The following is a 19,303-nucleotide window of genomic DNA, read 5'->3' as shown; positions in this document are numbered from 1 at the left end:
GAGCATCCCCTGGGCACGGGGGTTGCTCCAGCAGGGCCCCCAGGTCCCAGACTCCCCCCCCCCGCCCCATCAGTGACCCCAGGGCTGGGCGCAGGCTGTATCCCCTCCCCACCCCAGAGCTCCCACGCTGACACAGTGCTACACATCTCTGTTTATTAATAATATTAAATATACAAGTTGTTTTCTATTATTTTCTTTAAATAGACTTCTTTAAATGACTTTGTATAAAATATTTCAACATTTCATCGTAAAAAAAAAAAAAAAAAAACCACAAAAAAATGGAGGCAAAATAAATCCAACACAGCTTAAAGGCAAGTTTTCTCCCCCAGGAGCAGGGCCAGCACGGTGTCAGCATCTCCTTCACGGTGCAAATTGGTGCTGAGCCAGCTGCTTACACCAGCAGCAAGTTTGGCCCCAGCCTCCCTGCTGCAGTCAGGGCTTTCCTCCTGATTTACACCAATCCCTTGCACTGGAACCCCCTCCTTCTAGCAGTCATAAATACACACACACATATATATATAAAAAAAATTAATAGTAATGCTTTCTTTAAAAACAGTTTGGTTTGTCCATATTTTCTTCCATCATATAAAAATAATACTTCAAAACCCAAGAGCAGCGCAGGCCACGCTTCACATTCGGGGCCAGAGGGGTGCTGCGGTGGGGCAGGATGCAGCCCAAGCCTGGGGTATCTCTGGGGCTGGTGCATCCCAGACCAGGCTCTTCCCAAGGCCACGGAGCAGGGCTGAGCCGAAAAGCCCCCGGGTATCCGAGTGGGGCATCTCCATCCATTACACCCACGTCATTCCAGTCCTTCCCGGCCCCGTTTCCCTTCTCCAAAGCGCAGTCACCAAAGAATTCAGTCGCCAGCGAGGCCAGCTCGCAGCAATAACCCTGCAAGGGGGCAGGACAGGCCCCCCCGGAAAATCCTCCTGCGGGATCAAGGCTTTTATCCACTATATTAAAAAGAAAACCCTAACGGCACGACAGCAAGCCGAGGCCAGCTCGGGCACAGGACCGGAGCCAGATCTCCGGTGGCAGGAGGATGGGGACCAGGACGGTGCCAAGCGTCACCCCCGAAGCCTGGCCCTGCGTGGGGACACAGGCACTGGTGGGCTTTAAATATTCACAGTGTGAGGGTTTAAGTTGCAAGTGGGGGCTGGGGTCGTGCAGCCCAGGGGAGGCCCGGTGGCTGACCACCACCCCCCCCAATCCCCCAGCATCCAGGATGCTCCAGCTGAAGGCAGGGCAGAGGGGGGGCGATGGGTGCTGCTCCAAACCCCACCATGCTGGGGTGGGAGGAGAGCCAGGGATCTGGGGAGCTGGTCCCCTCCATCTTCAGCCAGCACCAGCCATCTTCGAGCAGGATCCATCATCCCACATCCAGCGCCAGCATCTCCATCATCCTGCTCAGCACCCTTGTGCCACACCAGCCCCGGCAAAGCCCTTCAGTATCGGTCCAACACCTTCCAGCCCTTCGCTTCCTGGTGCCTGGGGGTCCCACTCGGGGTGCATCCCCCCATCCTTTTGTCCCTGCCAGGGAGTTTTTTTTGCAGTCTCTGGCCACCGGCGCGGGGTGAGGGAGCATCAGCATCATGGTGGGACCGCAGAGGGGCCAGCGTGTGCCCACCCTCCTTCACACAGCGAGGAGTGGCCGGATCCATCCCCCGAGCAGCTTCACATCCCGCCTCGGGCCTGGGGAAAGGAGGGGAATGATGAACGGGAGCAGAGGCTCTGCCAGGGAGGGCGGGGTGCGGGGAGAAATACATAAAAACCACAGGAAAAAATACTATATATATTAAGAAAGTGCTGGTAATGGATTAATGGGCTGCAAAACCGCATGCTGGCAGTGCTGGGGCGCAGACCTGTTCCTCTCCGGGTCTTCCCACCCCATCCACTCCCTGCCAGCAGCCAGATTTCCCTGCCTGTGGCCAAGGTCAGTGCCAGTGGGGACACTCCAGGGACTCAACACTGTCCCCACGGGCTTGGACCGGAGCCCTGTGAGGTCCCATCCAGCCCCTGCTCACCTCAGAGGTCCTGAGTCTCCAGCTCTGGACATCCCCTCGCTCCCTGCAGCGCCCTGCGGGGGAAAGTCAGGGGGGTTTAGGGCAGGGTAGGCCAGGGCGGGGGTCCCCACAGCCCCCCCAGGCAGGATGGTACTGCACCCACCTCCTCTCCGGCTCCTCGGGGTCGCAGTCTCCATCTTCCAGTGGCCGTTCCAGGACCTGTGCAGAGGAAAGGGGAATGGGGGGGTGAGCCCTGGGGATGGGGAGGGGGCTGCAGCACAGCGGGGCAATTCCCCATGCAATGACGGGGGGAATCTCCCAGATAACATCCTCCCACCCCTCTCAGCACCACCACTTGTCCCCATGACCCCCCCCATCTCAAAATGATGGGGAAAGTGGGGCTCAACCCCCACGCACCAGGACACAAGTGAGGAAACTGAGGCAGGAGAGGATGCTGGCGCCTGGGGAGGGGCAGGGGCGAGCTTACCCTGGACCTACACTTGTAGAAGAGCAGCCCTCCCATGGCCAGCAAGACGGCCACCACGCTGGCCACCGTGATGTATATGAGGGGCTCCCGGCGGCCCTCCCTGACGGCTGGCTCCTTCCTGCGCTGCTCTGTGCTCGGAACAAAGCCAGAGTCAAAGCTGGGGCCGGCACCGCCGTCCTGGGGCTCCCGCAGCCGGCTCAGCCCCCAGCCTCGCACCCTCGCCCCGTCCCCGGGGCCACCCGGCACTTGGCCCCGTGGCTCTGGGGCCATCCTGGAGAAACGGAGCTGCATGACGGGCTCCGACGCCTCAGCGGGACGGATCCTGGCTCCATCGCCCACCGAGCCGGCGCTGGGGGATGCTGCCAGCGTGGTGATCCTGAGCCCACCGGGATGATCCGGGAGGACGGAGGCTCCCTGCTGCTGGGCCGGATCCTGCGGCAGGTGGTTGGCCACCGTTTCGGTGCCCCCCTCCACCAGCTCTCCATCCCCACGCAGGATGGAGACATCCACCGCTGCCAGGCCAAGGGTCCCAGCTGGATCCAGGAGGGCTTCGGCGCTGTCGGCTGGAGCTGTCTGCTGCATCGCGGGGGACGGCACCGACGCCACGTCACCTACCCCAGCACCCAGGACCTCCTCGGTCCCTGAACCGCTGTCCATGCTACTGGGGGGCTGTGACGGGGTGTCTAAGTCAGCGAGGGTGGCATGGAGGAGGCTGTAAGGGACCTGGGTGCTAGCGGGTGCCACCTCGCTGCCGGCATGGGTGGCAGCAGGGAGGGAGGGCTGGGTGGCAGAAGGGGGGGCAGGGGACAGGCAATTGCAGTCAGGATCTGTCCCCACACCTGAAAGAAGCAGAGAGAAGAGACGGCCGTGGGGTCACCAGCCTCCAAGAGGGGCACAGCCAGCAGATCAGAGGTCGGGGGCAGCATCCCTGGCCCTCCCCGCAGCCCCGGGGAAGCGGGTCAAACAGCCCCCCAAAAAAACGGGGAGAGCCAAGGTGAGGCAGGGAACAGGCAGGGAGCAGGCAGGGACACAGGCGGCAGCACAGAGATGACAAGCAGATGACAGGATGAAGCAAACCCGAATCAGCGGGTCCCCTGAGCCGATGGCAGTGGGTTATCCACGACTTGCAGGAGCCACGTTTAACGTCCCCCACGGCACAGGAACACGGCACGGCTCCAACACACAGATGACAGCAAGACATGTCCTCCACGGGCATGCAAACACACAGCACGGGCACTCGCAAAAGCACGGACGGCAACACCGGGCTCTTCCACCCCGGCAGGCAGGGCTCTCCCTGAAGGCTTGTTCGAGGGAAACTGAGGCACGGGGCAGTTGAAGTCACACAGCCAAGGTCATGCAGCACATCGGTGGCAGAGGGGTTTCAGCGCCTTGATTTCTCCGTGTTACGCTCAACCCAGGTGCTGGGGCTTTGAGATGAAGCCAAGCCTGATGCCTCCAGCCCAGCCGATGGAGATGCCTCCTTATTCCCCGCCAGCATCTCTTTCTGGCCTTGTTTCCAGCAGGATTCGGCCCAAATCCCACCTCCAAGGGGTGGCCAGCCCCCTTCTCCCCACCCTGGCTCTCCCCAGACACAGACACGGAGCTCGTCAACACACCGCCCAGGCCACCCTGCAGGGATGGCCACCAGCCGAGCGACAGAGACAGGGACCAACTCAGACACATGCTGTGCCCATGACGCCCACGTGTGCCCACGGACAGGGACACGCGGCTGCCAAGCTGCTCCATGCAGGTGAACCCAAGCCCCCCAGCCCAGCACACGTTTGCCGGGCAGAGGCAAAGCCTCAGCATCTCACCTGGTGAGAATCCAGCCTTCCTGGGTCCCAGGCAGGTCCTGCGGTAGACCTGGCTGCAATCCTTCTCGAAGGTCTCCTTGTTCTGCAGCAGCTGGTTAATGTCCTGGAAGAACTGTTTCACCAGCACCAGCATCTCATAGGGGGAGGTGGTGAACTCCTCGAAGCACATCTGCGAGAGCTGGAGGAAGAGCCAGGCTCAGCAGCAGCTCCACAACCACGCAGGGCACCGGTGCCACCACCACGGGGTACCACACTGCACCCAGGGCAGGGTCTGACCCCCCATGGCTCCTGGTGTCCGTGCACACCCCAGCTCCGCTCCACTTCCAGGTCCTGCCCATGCACCCACCCCAGGATGCTCTGGACACCCCATTTCACCCAAGGATGAGGGCTCACACCCACAGCCCTGCAGATCTGGCACCCCACAAGGCAGGGGACACTGTACCTTTCTCTCCTCATCATCCTCCTCCCTGATGCAGGGGTCAACATTCTCGTCGATGCGGCTGTACATCCTGCGCACCATCTGCATCTTCTTGGCATTGGAGGAGTTTTCCTTGAACTCCGTTCGCTCCAGGATCTTGCCCAGCAGAGGAAAGGCAGCTTTCACGTAGCAGACGGAATTGTTCTGCAAGGACACAGACCCCCCACCCCAAAATTGAGATTGGTTACTTGCTGCTGCCTCTGCCCATCCTCCATCCCACTCTCTACCTGGGGGAAACTGAGGCATGGAGCCACAAAATGCCTTTCCCTGGTCCCACAGGCGGCCCAAGCCAGTGCTTGACAGTTGCCTGGCCAAGCAGGACAGGTCCCTCCTGGGCTGCCTCCCGCAAAGGGGGACAGGAGAGGGGAGACTGGGGATGCAGGGACACCCCCCACCCCCCACCCCAGGCAGCCCTGGTCCCCTTCTGTGCCCCGGTGTCCAGCAAGGAGCCACTCACCAGCTGCATCTTATCGATGAACTTGAAGGAGACCCTGCCCGGGTGCTGCATTTGGGTGTCAGCCTGGAAGGACAGAGCAGGATGTGACCCCACGGCCATGGGCGCTCTGAGGGGCTGCAGCTGAGCAGCCCTGAGATGTGCCGTGCCCTGGGCACAAAGGGGTGCCTGAGCCGACCAAAATCCACAGGGCTGGGGGGGGGGCGGGGTCTGCTGCCACCCATTCTTCATCCCACACCGTCCTCCTCCTCACAGACACTTCCCTAAGGTCAAACCTCAGGCAGGGGTGAGCCCCGCTCCCATCAGGACAGCGTGCCCCTCATACCAGGGATGGCTGCCTCCCCCTGCCTGCTCCCACCCCACTTCCCTTCCTCCTTCTCCTCCTCTTCCTCCCAGCACCACACAGAGCCCAGCTAGATCCTCCCAGAGTCTCCCCTGCTCCGCCGAAGCCAGGCTGCAAAAGAGCATCCTGCCATGCAGGAGGTGGCTGTGACACAGAGGTCACAGATCCCTCAGCATCACACAGCGCCGGGGTCCTGCACGCAGCGCTGCTGGCCCCCCACACCACAAGTCTTTCCGCTGGGGGTGAAAACCCACTCCAAACAAGCCCCCCACCTCCAGGATGGTATCCCAGGCTGAGAGGGCGAGGGCTGCCAGAATTGCCGGCCGGCAATTCTGGCAGCCCTCACCCTCCCAGCCTGGGATGCCGGCCCGGAAACAATTGCTCCATTATCCTGCAGAGGCTGGAGCGAGGGTTGGCTTCTCCGCCAGCGGGAAGAGGAGAGGGCTGCAATCCCCGGCAGAAAAACCACGGCTTCCATTCAAACCTGCTCCATCCCCTTTCTCCCCCCAGCCACTGCACCCGCTTTTTAATCCCCAGGGCTTGCAAAGCAAAGGCTTCCCGGGGCTGCGGGGTGCTGGGCCAGTTGGAGCTGAGGAAGCAGAGCTTGCACACACGGATCTGTTATCTCCTACCACCACAACTCGGTGCTTGAAGAGGAAGAGGTAAACCAGCCCCAGCCCAGCGGTTAGGCGCTGTGAGCCGGAGAGCTCAGTGCAAAGCAAGCGAGGATTCAGAGGCACAGCTATGGCTTCTCCGCCGCGCACCCCGTTTGCTGCAACAGCAGAATTTAATCTGCGCCAACCGTGCAAATAAATCCCTGCGTGCCCCCGATTCCCGTTTCTCCCCTGAACATCCGCGTGATTCCCCGTCCAGAGGTGAGCCAAGGGCCAGGGCGAGATACGGCTCCAGCAACCGGGATGGGGCCAGGAATTGCCTCCCTGTGGGGTGAGCAGGAGCACCCGGAGCTGCCCATGGATGAAGGCATCCCTCCTCGCCCCAGCCCGGCTGGCTCCAACGCTAGCCTGGCCGGCGGCCCCCCTCGCCTGCCACCCACCCACAGCCCCATTGCCAGCCCAGCTTCCAGGCAAGCAGCTGGACTCAGGAATGCAGCCGGATTCCTCAGCTTAACCCCTGCGCAACCGCCCGGAAAACAGCGCCGGGCCCCTCCACGGCTTCCCCATCACCCCCGCGTCCACCCAGCCCCACTCGGGTCCCCTTCCTGGCCACGCTCCTGCCAGCTCCCGCTTCCCCTCTTCTTCCACTTCTCCCGCCGGCACTTTTCTGCAGCCATCCCTGCTAAGGGCATGACAGCACGTTGCCCCCACCCCAGTGCCCACTTGTCCCTCGTGTCCACGGATGCTCAGCTCCTGGGTACCATCACGATGCTGGTAGAGCAGAAAATAACTCGACTTGCCTATTTTCAGCCCTAAAATAAGGGCTGATTTGTGCCTGCCCAGCCCCGAGCGAGCCCCCCTCTCCCCCCCAGCAGAGCCTGGCGGGGCACTCACCAGCTCCTCCAGCTCGGCCAGGTGCCTCTCGGTGATGATCTGCTGGCAGTAGCTGTTCTGCTCCGTCTCATGGATGCTGCAGACCAGGAGGAGGAGGAGGGACGACAGCACGGTGCAGCGGAGCAGGCACGCCTGAGCATGGCAGAGGGAAGGCTTGAAGCAGGGGTAACCCCCCCCAGCCCCCTAAGCCCCCCACCCTTCCCCACCACCCCCAGTGGCCACCTTTGTGGCGGCCAAGGCTTGACCACGATCCAGGGGATAATCCCACCGTGGTCCACCAACCCCGTGCCCATCCCCATCCTGCTATTTTTAGTAGCACCAACTCAGCCGGGAATTTCCCAGTGGTGCAGGGGCTGCGTGGCCAGGGCCTGGCTGGCATAAGCCCAGACATGGCTAGCAGCCACCTCCACATTCCCCAATAGCCCTCATCCCCTCTCCCGTACCATTTCTCAGTCTCTCCTGCAAATCTTCTCCTCCACCCCGGCTCCGGGGAGCCGTCTGACACACTGACCCACCCATCCCCAAAAATCCACTTCCCACCCTCTGGACCCCCCCAGCCTCCAGTGCCTGCACCCGCCGGGCTCTTTCCATGCAGTGGCTCTGGCGTGGCCCCAAATTCCCCTCCCAATCCCCCTGCAAGGAAGCGGGGAGGCCCCGAACCGCGGCGGGACCCCGACAGGCAACAGGGCTTGTCCCGGGGCCAAGACCCCAGAGGCGGGGATGGAGCAGACCCCCGGGGTTGGTGCTTGTGCCCCCCACCCCGCGATGCACCGGCACCGAGAGGGTGCCGAGGGTGATGGAGGGGCGGACAGGGGGGAATTTCCCTTGGAGCTGGTCCAGCAATCCTCCCCTCTTGTGAAACTGCGAGATGCCGCCCGGGCCACCGCCGAGCACGGCCACGGCTGGCTGGAGCCTCACCCCGGCGGGACGGGGCTGGAGCCTCACCCCGCGGGTCCGGGAACCGGGACGGGGCTGGAACCGGGGGCGGGATGGGGCTGGAGCAGGGAACCGGGACGGGGCTGGAGCCTCACCCCGCGGGTCCGGGAACCGGGACGGGGCTGGAGCGGGGTACCGGGACGGGACTGGGGCCGTAGCCCCCCCGCGCCGGGCCCGGGAACCGAGATGGGGCTGGAGCAGGGAACGAGGACGGGGCTTCACCCCGCGGGCCCGGGAACCGGGCCGGGGCCTCACCCCGCGGGTCCCGCAGGCGGGCCGGGGCTGGAGCATCACCCCGCCGGGAAGCCGGGACCCCCAGGCGGGGACCTGCCACGTCTCCCTGCGCGATCGAGGAGGGGGGACGAGGAGAAGCGGGCCTGGCGGAGCGGCGGGGGCTGCTCCCCCCGGGGACCCCGCACAGGTGGCAGCGGGCGCCGTGCGGCGGAGGGGGGCACGGGAGGGGCCGCCGTACCTTGGCTCCGAGGCGGGGCATGGGGGCTGCCGTGGGGCCGGGGCGGCGGCGGGGCCGGGCGGTGCGGGCGAGGCGGCGGCGGGGCCGAGCGGGGCCGGGCTGAGCCGCCGCCGCCGCCGCGCTCCCCTTTATAGCGCCGCGGCAGCATGTGGTTTATGAGAAAGGGCTGGCGGGCGGCCAGCGCTCGCGGCTCGGCTCGGCTCGGCTCGGCCCCGCTCGGCTCGGCCCCGCTCGGCTCGGCTCGGCTCGGCCCCGCCACAGCCCGGCTCGGCTCGGGACACTCGCAGAGCCGGGGGCTGTGTGCGCGACCCCCAGCCCCTGCACCGCCACATGCACGCACACATGTGTGCACACGCACATGCATGAGCACTCCTGGGCACACGCACATGCACGCATGCACACACACATGTGCACATGCCAGTCACGGGCACCCTCCCGTGTGTGCGTGCACGCCCCTTGGGACAGGTACATATGTACACACACATGCATGCACACCCCTTGGGACAGGTACATATGCACACACACATGCACGCACACCCCTTGGGACACGTACATATGCACACACGCATGCACACCCCTTGGGACACATACGTATGCACACCCCTTGGGACAGGTACGCACACACACATGCGTGTGCACCCCTGGGCACACACATAGGCATGCATACACACACATACATGTACACACTAGGGACAGACACACACACACCCCCCATATGTGCATTCACATCCCCTGGAACACATACATATGCACACATGCATGCACATCGCTGGGGTGTATATACACACACACACTACTGCATGGACAGCACGGGGGCTTGCACATGTGTATGTGTATGGTCACCCCTGGGCATTTGTACCCATGTGCACACAGAGCACATGCACACACATACACACAGCCCTGGGGCTTGTAGACATGCGTATGTGCACGCTTACCCCTGAGCACATGCAGGCATACACACACATGTACATGCACGCACAGCCCCCACGCCTGCACGCACAGGCATGCATGCACACCCACACACGTGCACACACACCCCCCACCCACGTAGCCACTGCACACAAACACGCACCCAAAGTGCACATATGCATTAACTCCTATGTGCACACACACTTGCACACACACCTGTGTAACTGCACAGCTGTGCATGCACCCACACGCACGTACATTCCACACGCTCAGGGTTGCATGTTTCTATTGGCGCACAACCCCCCCCTTACACGCACAGGGGTACACACACAATCCTACACGCAGCACGTGCACACACATCCATGCGCACACCACTGTGCACCCCGGTGCGCTGGCTGACGCGCAGCCCCGCTGCGATGCTGTGCCTTGCTCCCGGTCCACGCCGTAAGTTTTCCTGCAGAAAATCCTGCATGGAACAGATGGGCGATCTTCCCAAGGGGGCGCGTGCCCCACTGCCCACCCCCCCACACACTCCCAGCCCCACTGCCTGCACCCCACCGCCGCCAAAATGCCCTTGGGAGATGCTTTTGCCTTGCACAGGGTCACAGGTGACGCGGGACCGGGGTGCCCTTGCCATGCCGGGATGCAGGGTGCAGGAGTGCACTGGGTGCTGGGGGGAGTGGCGGGGGCAAATTTGGGGTGTTGGCGTGTGTGAGCAGGGCAGGAATGGAGGTGTTGGGACAAGGGGGTGCTGAGAGGTGCCAGGGTGCTCCTGCCAGGGTTGGGTCCAGCTCCCACGGCTGCATTTCCTATCACTGGTGCCAGGCAGGCACAGAGCTGTGAGTGGATCCATGTGCGTGGCCAGGCATGGATGGATCCCTGTGTGCAGGGATGGATCCATTCACATGGGCGTGCATGGACAGAACCATGTGCATGGCTGGATGCACATCTGCACGGCTGTCTCCTTGCGCACACAAGCAGGGCCATTTGCATGCACAGATCTGTGTGCATACATCTGTACGGATGCAATCACGTGTGCGTGGACGGATCTGTATGCACAAGCGGATCCTCCTGCACAGTTTTCCAGGAAGGGTTCCACGAGCGCACGGATGGAGCCACGTGCAAAGAAATGCACCAACAGACCCACTTGGGGACAGACCTGGGGACAGCAAATCCACCGGTGCGGAGGTGCTGGGCATGCAGAAAGCCTCCTCCTCTGCTTGGGGGAGTTTGCTGCCAGTAATATATGGGAATATATGGAAATAATTAGTTGCCACGAGGTGAACTGTTGCCATGCAAAGCATTGGTCACCCTGACAGGGAAGCAAAAAGCAAAATATTCTGCAAATACAACTGGATGCAAGCAGCGGCCCCGGGGTTCTGGCTGTGACACGGGTATGGTGACAACGGGGCCACGCGTCGGTGACAGCCACCACATCCGAGCTTCGAGGAAGCAGAAAGCAAAATACTCCGCAGACACAACTGGATGCAAGCAACGGCCCCGGGGTTCTGGCTCTGACACGGGTACGGTGACAACGGGGCCGCATGTCAGTGGCAGCCACCACATCCGAGCTTCGAGGAAGCAGCGGTATCTGCTCCCCGGCGCCAGGAACGCCACGGGTTTCGGAAGCTCCGAGGGTTTTTCTTGGAGCTGAGAGAACCCCAAGCAGGCGGACGGCTGGGATCGGGGACCTGGTGGAGGAACGGTGGGAATCTGGGGTTGGGGAAGAGCCAGGAGCCATCCGGAGGTGGGGACAGCCCCAAAACAGCGTCCAGTCTGCACTGGTACATGGGTGCCACGTGTCCTTATCACCCATGGGTGGCTGTTAGCAACTGCACACAGATAAACATCAACACTGAGGATGACGGGGATGGGGGGAGGAAGGAAGCTGGGGTTAAAAGTGAGCCATGCTCACAAAATATTCCCCTTTCTCCCCGCAAGAGCCAAGAGATTATCTTCATTTTCCGTGATGAGCCTCAGCAGCACCCAGCAGTGGGAGGATGCCGGTGGGCACCCAAGGGACGCAGGCGCGTGATGCCAGCCCCAGGGGGTGACTCACGGGGACCCCGTGCCAGCGCGTGAGGCCCTTCTACGCTGGCTGAGGACCACGCTGCTGCTTATCTCCTGCACACACATGCCCTCCTCCTTTGAAGTGACCGGAAAAGTGTCACATCGCCAAGTCATGGGACAAGTGAGCGCGGGCAGGGGGACAGAGAGACAGTGGGACAGCATCGCGCTCGGGTTAATAATTCACCCCCTGCATGACGGAGAGTGAGAGCAGCGGCCGCCTCTTGTTTTTTGGCAGGGAAGTGGCTTTTGCCCCTCCTCCCCTCCCAAACCTGCTGAAATCCCTGAGTCACAGGGCAGAAATTGAGACGATATTGAGTGGTGGCTCGATGACAAGTGACAGTGGTGGCAGCACCCCCGTGTCTGCACCAAAGCTGGCAAAATTTGGGGGTGGGGTGGAAGACCTGGCTGTCCATCTCCCAGTTGCAAATGGGGACCAGTGGCACTGTCACCGCTCTGGTGCTGCCAGGGGGCTGCTGTCCCCTTCTCCGCACCTCCAAGGCTGTCACTAGTGGGGGGAAGGCAGGATGAGGCCGTGGGGGCTCCTGGGTGTCCCAGGGAGCTCCCCATGTCTGCTAGCCCCCAGCGCAGGGGTCTGCAGGGATGCAGGCGGGGGGAAGCAGGATGCTGTGGCTCCAAAGGGTCCTCTCAGGCACATGTACCAGCCACATCGCTGCCAGGTCTGGGGTTAGAGCATCCCCGGACCCCCACCCTCCTGCTCAGGGACCTGGGACAGCTTCAGCTTCAGCGATTCCCCCTCTTCCTCCCAGCCCCGATGGGAGCAGAAGCAAGTACCAACCCAATGCCTCATTTCAGGAGGCTCCTTCGGGCCAACAGGCACCGAAGCTGGGGCAAAACCTGCAGCACCTCCAAAGCCCCCCGAGCCGTGTTGGGGGGACCAGCCTTGGGCTGCAAACAGCCGCTGCAGAGAAAGTTATTTCCAGCAAGAAAGTGCTGCGAGCTCTTAATCAGTTCCTTCCCCGATGATTCACTGCAGGGCCAGGACGCTCTCCCCGCAGCCGGTGGACGCGTCTCCCCGGGTGCTGCGGCAGAGCCAGGACCGCAGGGCCCCCCCCGGCACAATCCGGGCTGGAGCGGTGTGTGCCCAGCCTGGAAATCCCCGTGGGAAGGTCCCGAACCGGTTCCTTGACGAGCGGAGGAATGTGGGTGGCAGGCGCTCCCCCCAGCCAGATGCCAGCGGTGGGGACTCAGGATGTCACGAGCAGGCGGCAGGATGAGGCTGGAGCCTTCGTCCCGCAGCGAGACCCCCAGTTCTCCCCCTCCATCCTTCCCATGCCTCCTGCTCCTGATGGGGACCCTCTATCCTGCTTGGAGCCTTCATCCTACAGCGAGACCCCCACTTCTCCCCCTCATCTTCCCATGCCTCCTGCTCCTGATGGGGACCCTCTATCCTGCCCTGGACCCTCCCATCCATCCCCAAACACCCCTGTGCTGGGGGTCCCCTGGCGGCAGCCCCTTCCCCATGGGGTGGGCACCCATGGGAAGGGAGTGCTGGCCGGCTCTGGGTGCAGGGGACTCGGTGGCTGTCAGCTGGCCAGGTTGGGAGTGAGGGAACCACAGGGTCAGGCTGTGTCCAGCGCCCACAAAGTCCCTTTTTAGAGTTATGATAACCCGGGGTCCGGCTGTCCTTCACCGCAGAGGATCTCGGGGGACCTCTTGGTGCGTGCTGGGGGGTCCCTGGGCAGGAAGGAAACTCAGCCCCTTGGCTTGAGGAGGGGTTGCCCATGCCAGGCGTGGGGGGACAGGGGACAGAGGATGGGTTATGGCCCCACATGGGTCACCAGCGTGTCCCCAGCCCTCATGGCCAGGGCTGAGTCATGCCAGGCTCCAGCTCCACTCCTCCCTCACCAAGGAATGCAGCCGGAGCTGGAGCCAAAAACCTTCCGGGGCAGCTGCCCGCCAGCACCCACCAGGGCCAGGGGGGACAAGGAGGGGCAGGAGGTGCCACCAGCAGCCCCTTGGCTGCAGCAGTTTCAGGGTGGCAGCAGGAGGCTGCCCACCCTGCGGCATCTCCATGTGCCCATGCTCTGACGGGCTGCACCCATGGGTGCCATGGGGTCCCCAGCACCCCCAGTATACCCTGAACCAGGGTGCTGTTGGGGGTCACAAGCCCCCGGCATGCCCTGTCCCCTGCTTAGCCCCACACAGGGACCACGCACCAGCTCAGCATCACCCAGTGTTCATGGCACGGTGCCACATGGCTGCAACCCTGGCACACTCTGGCTCAGCCAGGCTGGAGCCAAGCGGGTGCCGACCCGTGGGGGGGTCCGGGAGCCACGCTGGGAGCAGCTGGGTGCAGGTGGGGGTGGGTGGCCAAGTGGCAGCTGGGGGAGCATGGCTCTGTGCCAGGATCAGGGGCAGGATGGGCAAAGGGCTTGGGAGTGCTGCTGGGAAGCCTGGCCTTGGCACCGTGGCGGTGGGGGGACTGGCGGCACCCATCCTGGGAGGGCTGGGGTGTCCCTGGCTGTCACCAGGGCCAGGCATGAGCTCCTGCCAAGCTCTCGCCGGGATGCCGCAGCCCACGGGCTGTGTGATGGATGGAGCCAGCATCATCCCTGACCTCGGCACGTATCCAGGTGGCTGAGCCCTCCATTGCCCCCAGACCGGACATCCACACCCCACATGTGTCCAGCCCCAGGCTACGCGGTGGCACCCCTGTGCCACCCACAAACAGGGGGCTGGGGGACAGTTCTGAGCCACCGACCCCTGGGCAAAGGAGATGCTGCTGGGGCATCGCGGGGAGGGTCCAGAGCCACCCCGCATGGGAACAGAGGAGCCGTTTGTCCTCCCCGCCGGGGCTGGTTGTTTATCTGCAGCCAGAGCTGTTTACATCAGCGACTGGCCCTGATCTCCACCATGGACACACACGCTGGGGCCTTGTCCCCGGCTGCACCCCCTGGTCCCCAGGTGCCGCTGGGGGAGGAGGGGGAGAGTCCTGAGTCATGGCCTCATCCTGCTCCACACCCAGCAGCCGTCCTGCCACGCTGCCGGCAGCAGCTCTCCCCCACGCAGGATCCATCCCTGGGAGCTGCCGAGCTCCTTTCCCTGCTTGCACCCATCCTTGAAAGCAGGGGGGACCCCCAGCCCAAAGGGACATCCCTGCCAGCCAAAGTGACACCCTAAGGAACAAGGATCGGTCCCTGGGCTCTGCGGGGCACAGCAGGGCTCATCACCCATCATCTTCCTCACTGTGGATGGAGGGGGAGGGGGAGCGAGCCAAGTGCCTATGGGGCCAGTCGGATGGACAGAGGGCTGGACAGACCATCACCCACCCACCAGACCCCCTGCACCATGTAACCCCCTATCATCTCGCTGCCTGACACCAGCCCCGACCCCCGAGGGGCAGCTGAGGTAACTGGTCCCCAAGCAGGACTGATGCCCCAGGAGACCCCCATGCCCAGGGGGACACACGAAGGGCCCCGCTTGCCGGGGAAGGAGCCTTCGCCTCCCGAAAGGAAGCGGCTCCTGCCAGGAATTCGAGGCATTACTCAGATCAGCTGCTGGGCTGCCCAGAGCCTGGTTTTCATTAGCAGCAGAGGTTTTAGCATCATGAAGCTGCCTCCTGCCCACGGCTCCGGGATGGCCCCCGCGAGCCCCAGCCCTACCTGGTGGGCCGGTGGCAGGTGGAGGGAAGCCAGTGATGGTTCAGCCCTGATGAACCTTGGCCATCAGAGCTCCCCACAGCTCCATGCCTGGATCCGGCCCTTTTCCATCACAGACATGCCTTTCAGGCGGCTGTTCAGAGGGATCATGATGCTGTGGCACATACGTGCTGCAAGCCCGGCCGTGCTGGCAGCCTGGTGCCCTTGGGGGGGTGGGGTGGGGTGGGAAAGTGGTTCATTTTGGGTTGAAAACAGGATACACAGACCCGCTGCAACTGCTGGTGGGGGTAAAGGTGGCGATCGGGGGGGGAGAGTTTGGGGGTGTTGCAAAAAGCTCTCCAGCCTCACACTTACTCCAGCCAAACTCTGCACTTGGGAATGGTCTGGAATTCACTCGGGTTTATTAAAAGCATCTTTGGGGCTCTGGGAAAGCAAATCAGTGCGATACACTGAGTCCAACCCCCGACTTCCAGGCAGCCCGGGTCTGGCATGACCAGAGGGGACACGAGAGGACCGAGCGCAGCCCGCATCATGCCGGCATCTCTTGGTGAAAAGCCACTGGCTGGCGAGTGCAGCCCGCTCCTGCTGCTCCCACGCTCCCCAGCTAATGTCGATGCTAAATCCAGCCTTTCCCATCTCCCTCACAGCTGGACAAGGCACTCCTGCCTCCATCCCAGTGGCCTCAGCTTCCTTCCCTGGGGATATTTCCCATTCTGACACCCTCACCCTTTTCCCCATTCTCTCCTCCCCACCCATTGCAACCTCCATTCAAGAGCAAAGCCGAGCAGACCCCAGCAATGGGCCAGCAGTTTGCACGTGGCTGGAGACTCCAATTTTGAGTTATTTGCTGCTTTTTCCAAGAAAACAAATGGTCCTTGCAGCAGGTGAACTGTTTTCCTGCTCAGCCAGGGAGCAAATGCCCCGTCCCACTCCAGAGAGCATCAGTTGTGCTGCAGATGCAGGGGGGTTGAGCAGAGCTGGAAAGTGGGGTGCTCATGCAGGCATGCAGCACAGCGGGTCAAAATTAGGGTCCCACAGCAATTCTGGGGGGACTGTGGCTCATGCTTAGAGGAGGAGATGCTGCAAGATAGCCCAGAGGGCCCTCCTCCTGGCCGATAGCACTGCGTGTGCCCGGCTGCCGGGTCATGCACCTACGCCAAGAGCATTGTATCATCCCCGGGACAGCACAAACAACCTTCAGCCGCCACCAGAAAAACAGAGGCTGATGCATTTTGGCATGCACTGCTGCGCCTCCACCCATGCTCCCGCCCGGCAGCCCTCCGGCCCACGGGACCGCCGGCAAAAACGGCCCCACAGCCCCTTCAAAACCCCATGGAGCAACACACTGTCACAATGGGGTGGAAGGAAACGGTACCCAGCGAGGCTGAAGAGCACAAAACCACGACAGGGAACCTGTGAGGGCGCTTGCAGCCCCAGAGAGCAGGTGATGCTCAGGGGGTTCCTCACCTGGACCCTGAGTTTGGATCATCTTCCACATCCTTGCATGGGGAAGATGCAGGATAGTGACCAGGATGCTGAGTGCCTCTGAGCCCTGGAGGGAGTCAGCAGCCCCCAGCATGATTCCTCCCACCCCAAGCAGTGGGATGGACCAAGGATCCCCCAAGGATCTTGGAAAAGCTTAAATTTAGGGGCTGAGATGAGCCAGGCAAAATCCCAGCTCAACGAGGGACCTGGGGGGCAGCCAGGGCTGATCCATCCCCAAACCCATTCCCAGCTGTGGGGAAGGGGCTCCACGCTGCTCCCCCTGCCCAGCGACGCCACAGGGCCAGCCTGCCGCCGCCAGCCCTGCCTCAGCTCTCGTAATCCAGTATAATCCAGTGGAATTTCATCCCGCAACCGCTGCTGTCGCATCTGGAGGCTGGTGTGGTCTGCTCTTAGCCGTGCTTCATTTCCAAGCAACCACAAGAGTTTTCCATCCCCTTTTGATTAGCGTGTGGTTCCCGCCCCAGAGCCCTCCGCCAGTTTGCCCCGAGCGAGGCCAGCAGCCCCCAGCTCAGCTGGGGACTTGGGCCACGATGTCCCCAGGGACCCCCAAGCAGCTGTTAGAATTCACCATGACCCTCTGGTATGGCTGTGCCACCGGCTGGGGACAGAGCGCAGCTCTGCCAGGGAAGGTGGTGGCACGGTGATGGGGACCCAGCTCCTGCCCACAAACCATCCCGCTTCCCCGAAATCCACCCCCAGGTGGGAACTGGCAGCTGACCAAACGGGAGCTGCCCCACATCATCCCAAGCCAAGGGCTGCACGGCCACGCCGGAGGCTGCACCAGGGCTCTGCTCAGCCCGATGCCGGTACCACCGCCCCATTGCCCAGTGACTGTCCCCAAGGGTGGGGGAGCCCCTGGGTACCCCCATCACCCCTCCTGTGGCGTACCCAACTGCAAAGGGGACACACTGCCACCCTGCCCGTGCTCCCCGCAGGGTGGGATAAACCCCTCCAGGCGCTACTGGCTGCCAGGTCCCAGCCACCCAACAGGTTCCTTCTGCTGTCCCTGTGTTCCCAAGCCCTCCGCAGACCCCAGTTTCTGCTGTCCCCATGTTCCCAAGCCCTCCGCAGACCCCAGACCCATTTAGGGTGCTGCAGCAGCAGCAGCTCAGCCACATCTGGGGCTGATTTTCCATGCAAAGCCACATTCGCCTCTGGGACACAAGAAGCCACTCCGGGAAACCCAGCAGGAGCGAAGGAAACAGCCCGAGGGCCGGCTCAGGATGTGGTCGCTTGACCAGGAGGAAAGTGGAGCTGGAGGGGCAGTGGGGGAGCACTGCTGGGTGGGGGCAGGGGCAGCAGAAACCTCTCCCCACCATTCACCCAGACCCCGCCAAGAACAGTCTTGCCGTGGCCCTGGGGATGCGATTACGCCGAGCTGGAAGCATGTCCTGCCGCGAGCCCAGGCACTCCATGACCTCACCACCACGTGCCTCCGATGAGGAAGGAAAAGAGGAAACTTTTTTTTTTTTAAGAATAACCTTTGCCCGAGCTTTTCCTGGGGGAGAGAGTGTGACCCACGGCCAGCATCACTCACCCTTTCCACGACAGCGAGCATCACCCTGGGGTGACGGCAAACCCTCCCAGCCCCCGCGCTGCTCCAGCTCCGCTCCCACATCCCCAAGCCATGGGGATGGGCATGGGAACATTGCTCCCAGCCGTGCTGGAGCTGCAACCCACCTCCCCAAACCCACCTCTGCCTCATCCCAGGGGTACAGCCACCCCAAGCACTGAATGGGGTCATCGCCCTGCACCTATGGGTGCTGCACCCCCCGCACCCATTGCACATGCCCGATGCATGCAGAGGCAAGCTCGAGCGGCTTTGCAAAGCAGCAGCCAACGTTGGGAAACACGGCCAGGGGAAGTTGTGCCCAGCCTCATAAACACATCGAAACCGTTTGTGGTTTCCACATGGGTTGCATCCTCCACCTCCCACCCCTGTGGTCACATCCCCCAGGACTGGGTTTGTGGAGGGCAGAGCCATCGGCTGAACCCCCAGTCCCACCCCAGGGCTGCTGCGGCAGCCACCGGCAGATGCAGGAAGGGAAATGCCAGTTAAAAAAAAAAAAAGGAAAATATTAATTCCTGGTGAAAGCAGTGCAGCACTGGGATGAAGCCCACCTCCATCCCCAGGGATGCCAGAATTACACCTGGCTACAGCAGGGACCCCTTGGTTACCCCAAGCCACTGGAAACGCTGTGGAAAAGTGGGACATGAGCTGGGATCAGCTCCCTGGGAAAAGCCCAAACCACTCGGAGCTGCTAATTCCTCCTGCCCAGCACCAGGTCTCTTGGCTGGGAGGTCCCAGAGCGGTTTGGCTTCACTTCAGCCCTTCCCCGAGCACATGAGGCTTGATATCACTGCCAGGTACCTGACCCCAAAAGCAGCATCTTTGCTTCAAGGAGGGAAAAAGAGCCAAATCCCAGGGAAGCAGCTGGAGCCACAGCTGCCTTGTGCCCCCCAGCATGGAAAACCAGAACTGGAGCCACTCATGGGATGAAGTCCCCTTTTTGGGGGGAAGATTTACAGGAGGGGAGCTGAGTAACATGAGGGGTGCTTCCCCACAGCCTAGCCCCTGCCCTGGGGGTCTCAATTTACCCAAGCCCCACAGGCTGAGCATCATACAGTGCAGATGGAGCCTGAGCATCAACCCCCTCCTGAAACACCCCACAAGCCACCACAGCACCAGCCGCATGGTGACAG

The 19,303-nt window shown here is 62.4% G+C and overlaps 1 protein-coding gene across 2 annotated transcripts; it reads right to left on the bottom strand.

Moving 5' to 3' along the window:
* Positions 1 to 139: 139 nt before the first annotated feature.
* On the bottom strand, positions 140 to 8,616 carry CSF1 (colony stimulating factor 1). 2 transcript variants are annotated; one of them, XM_056361785.1, is made up of 9 exons: positions 8,496 to 8,616; positions 7,088 to 7,219; positions 5,240 to 5,302; positions 4,747 to 4,926; positions 4,305 to 4,482; positions 2,491 to 3,329; positions 2,167 to 2,222; positions 2,025 to 2,077; positions 140 to 1,692 (listed from the first exon to the last, which is right to left on the bottom strand). In XM_056361785.1, the coding sequence occupies exons 1-8, from the start codon at positions 8,514 to 8,516 to the stop codon at positions 2,026 to 2,028; spliced, it is 1,521 nt and encodes a 506-aa protein (XP_056217760.1). In that variant the 5' UTR covers positions 8,517 to 8,616; the 3' UTR covers positions 140 to 1,692; position 2,025. The 2 variants fall into 2 exon arrangements, with proteins under 2 accessions (XP_056217760.1, XP_056217761.1); XM_056361786.1 differs by having other exon boundaries at positions 2,491 to 2,618.
* Between the last annotated feature and the right edge of the window lie 10,687 nt (positions 8,617 to 19,303).

Source organism: Falco biarmicus, chromosome 16 (genome assembly GCF_023638135.1).
Source record: "Falco biarmicus isolate bFalBia1 chromosome 16, bFalBia1.pri, whole genome shotgun sequence".
Classification (NCBI taxonomy): Eukaryota; Metazoa; Chordata; class Aves; order Falconiformes; family Falconidae; genus Falco; species Falco biarmicus.
This window is presented reverse-complemented; position numbering and strand designations above follow the sequence as displayed.

Excerpts from the sequence above, each read along its gene's own strand:
- CSF1 (XM_056361785.1), bottom strand. The coding sequence starts at position 8,516 with ATGCCCCGCCTCGGAGCCAAG. Across the intron at positions 7,220-8,495 it reads TGCCCCGCCTCGGAGCCAAG|GCGTGCCTGCTCCGCTGCAC; the intron begins GTACGGCGGCCC and ends TGCCATGCTCAG. Across the intron at positions 4,927-5,239 it reads TCATCGATAAGATGCAGCTG|AACAATTCCGTCTGCTACGT; the intron begins GTGAGTGGCTCC and ends GTGTCCTTGCAG.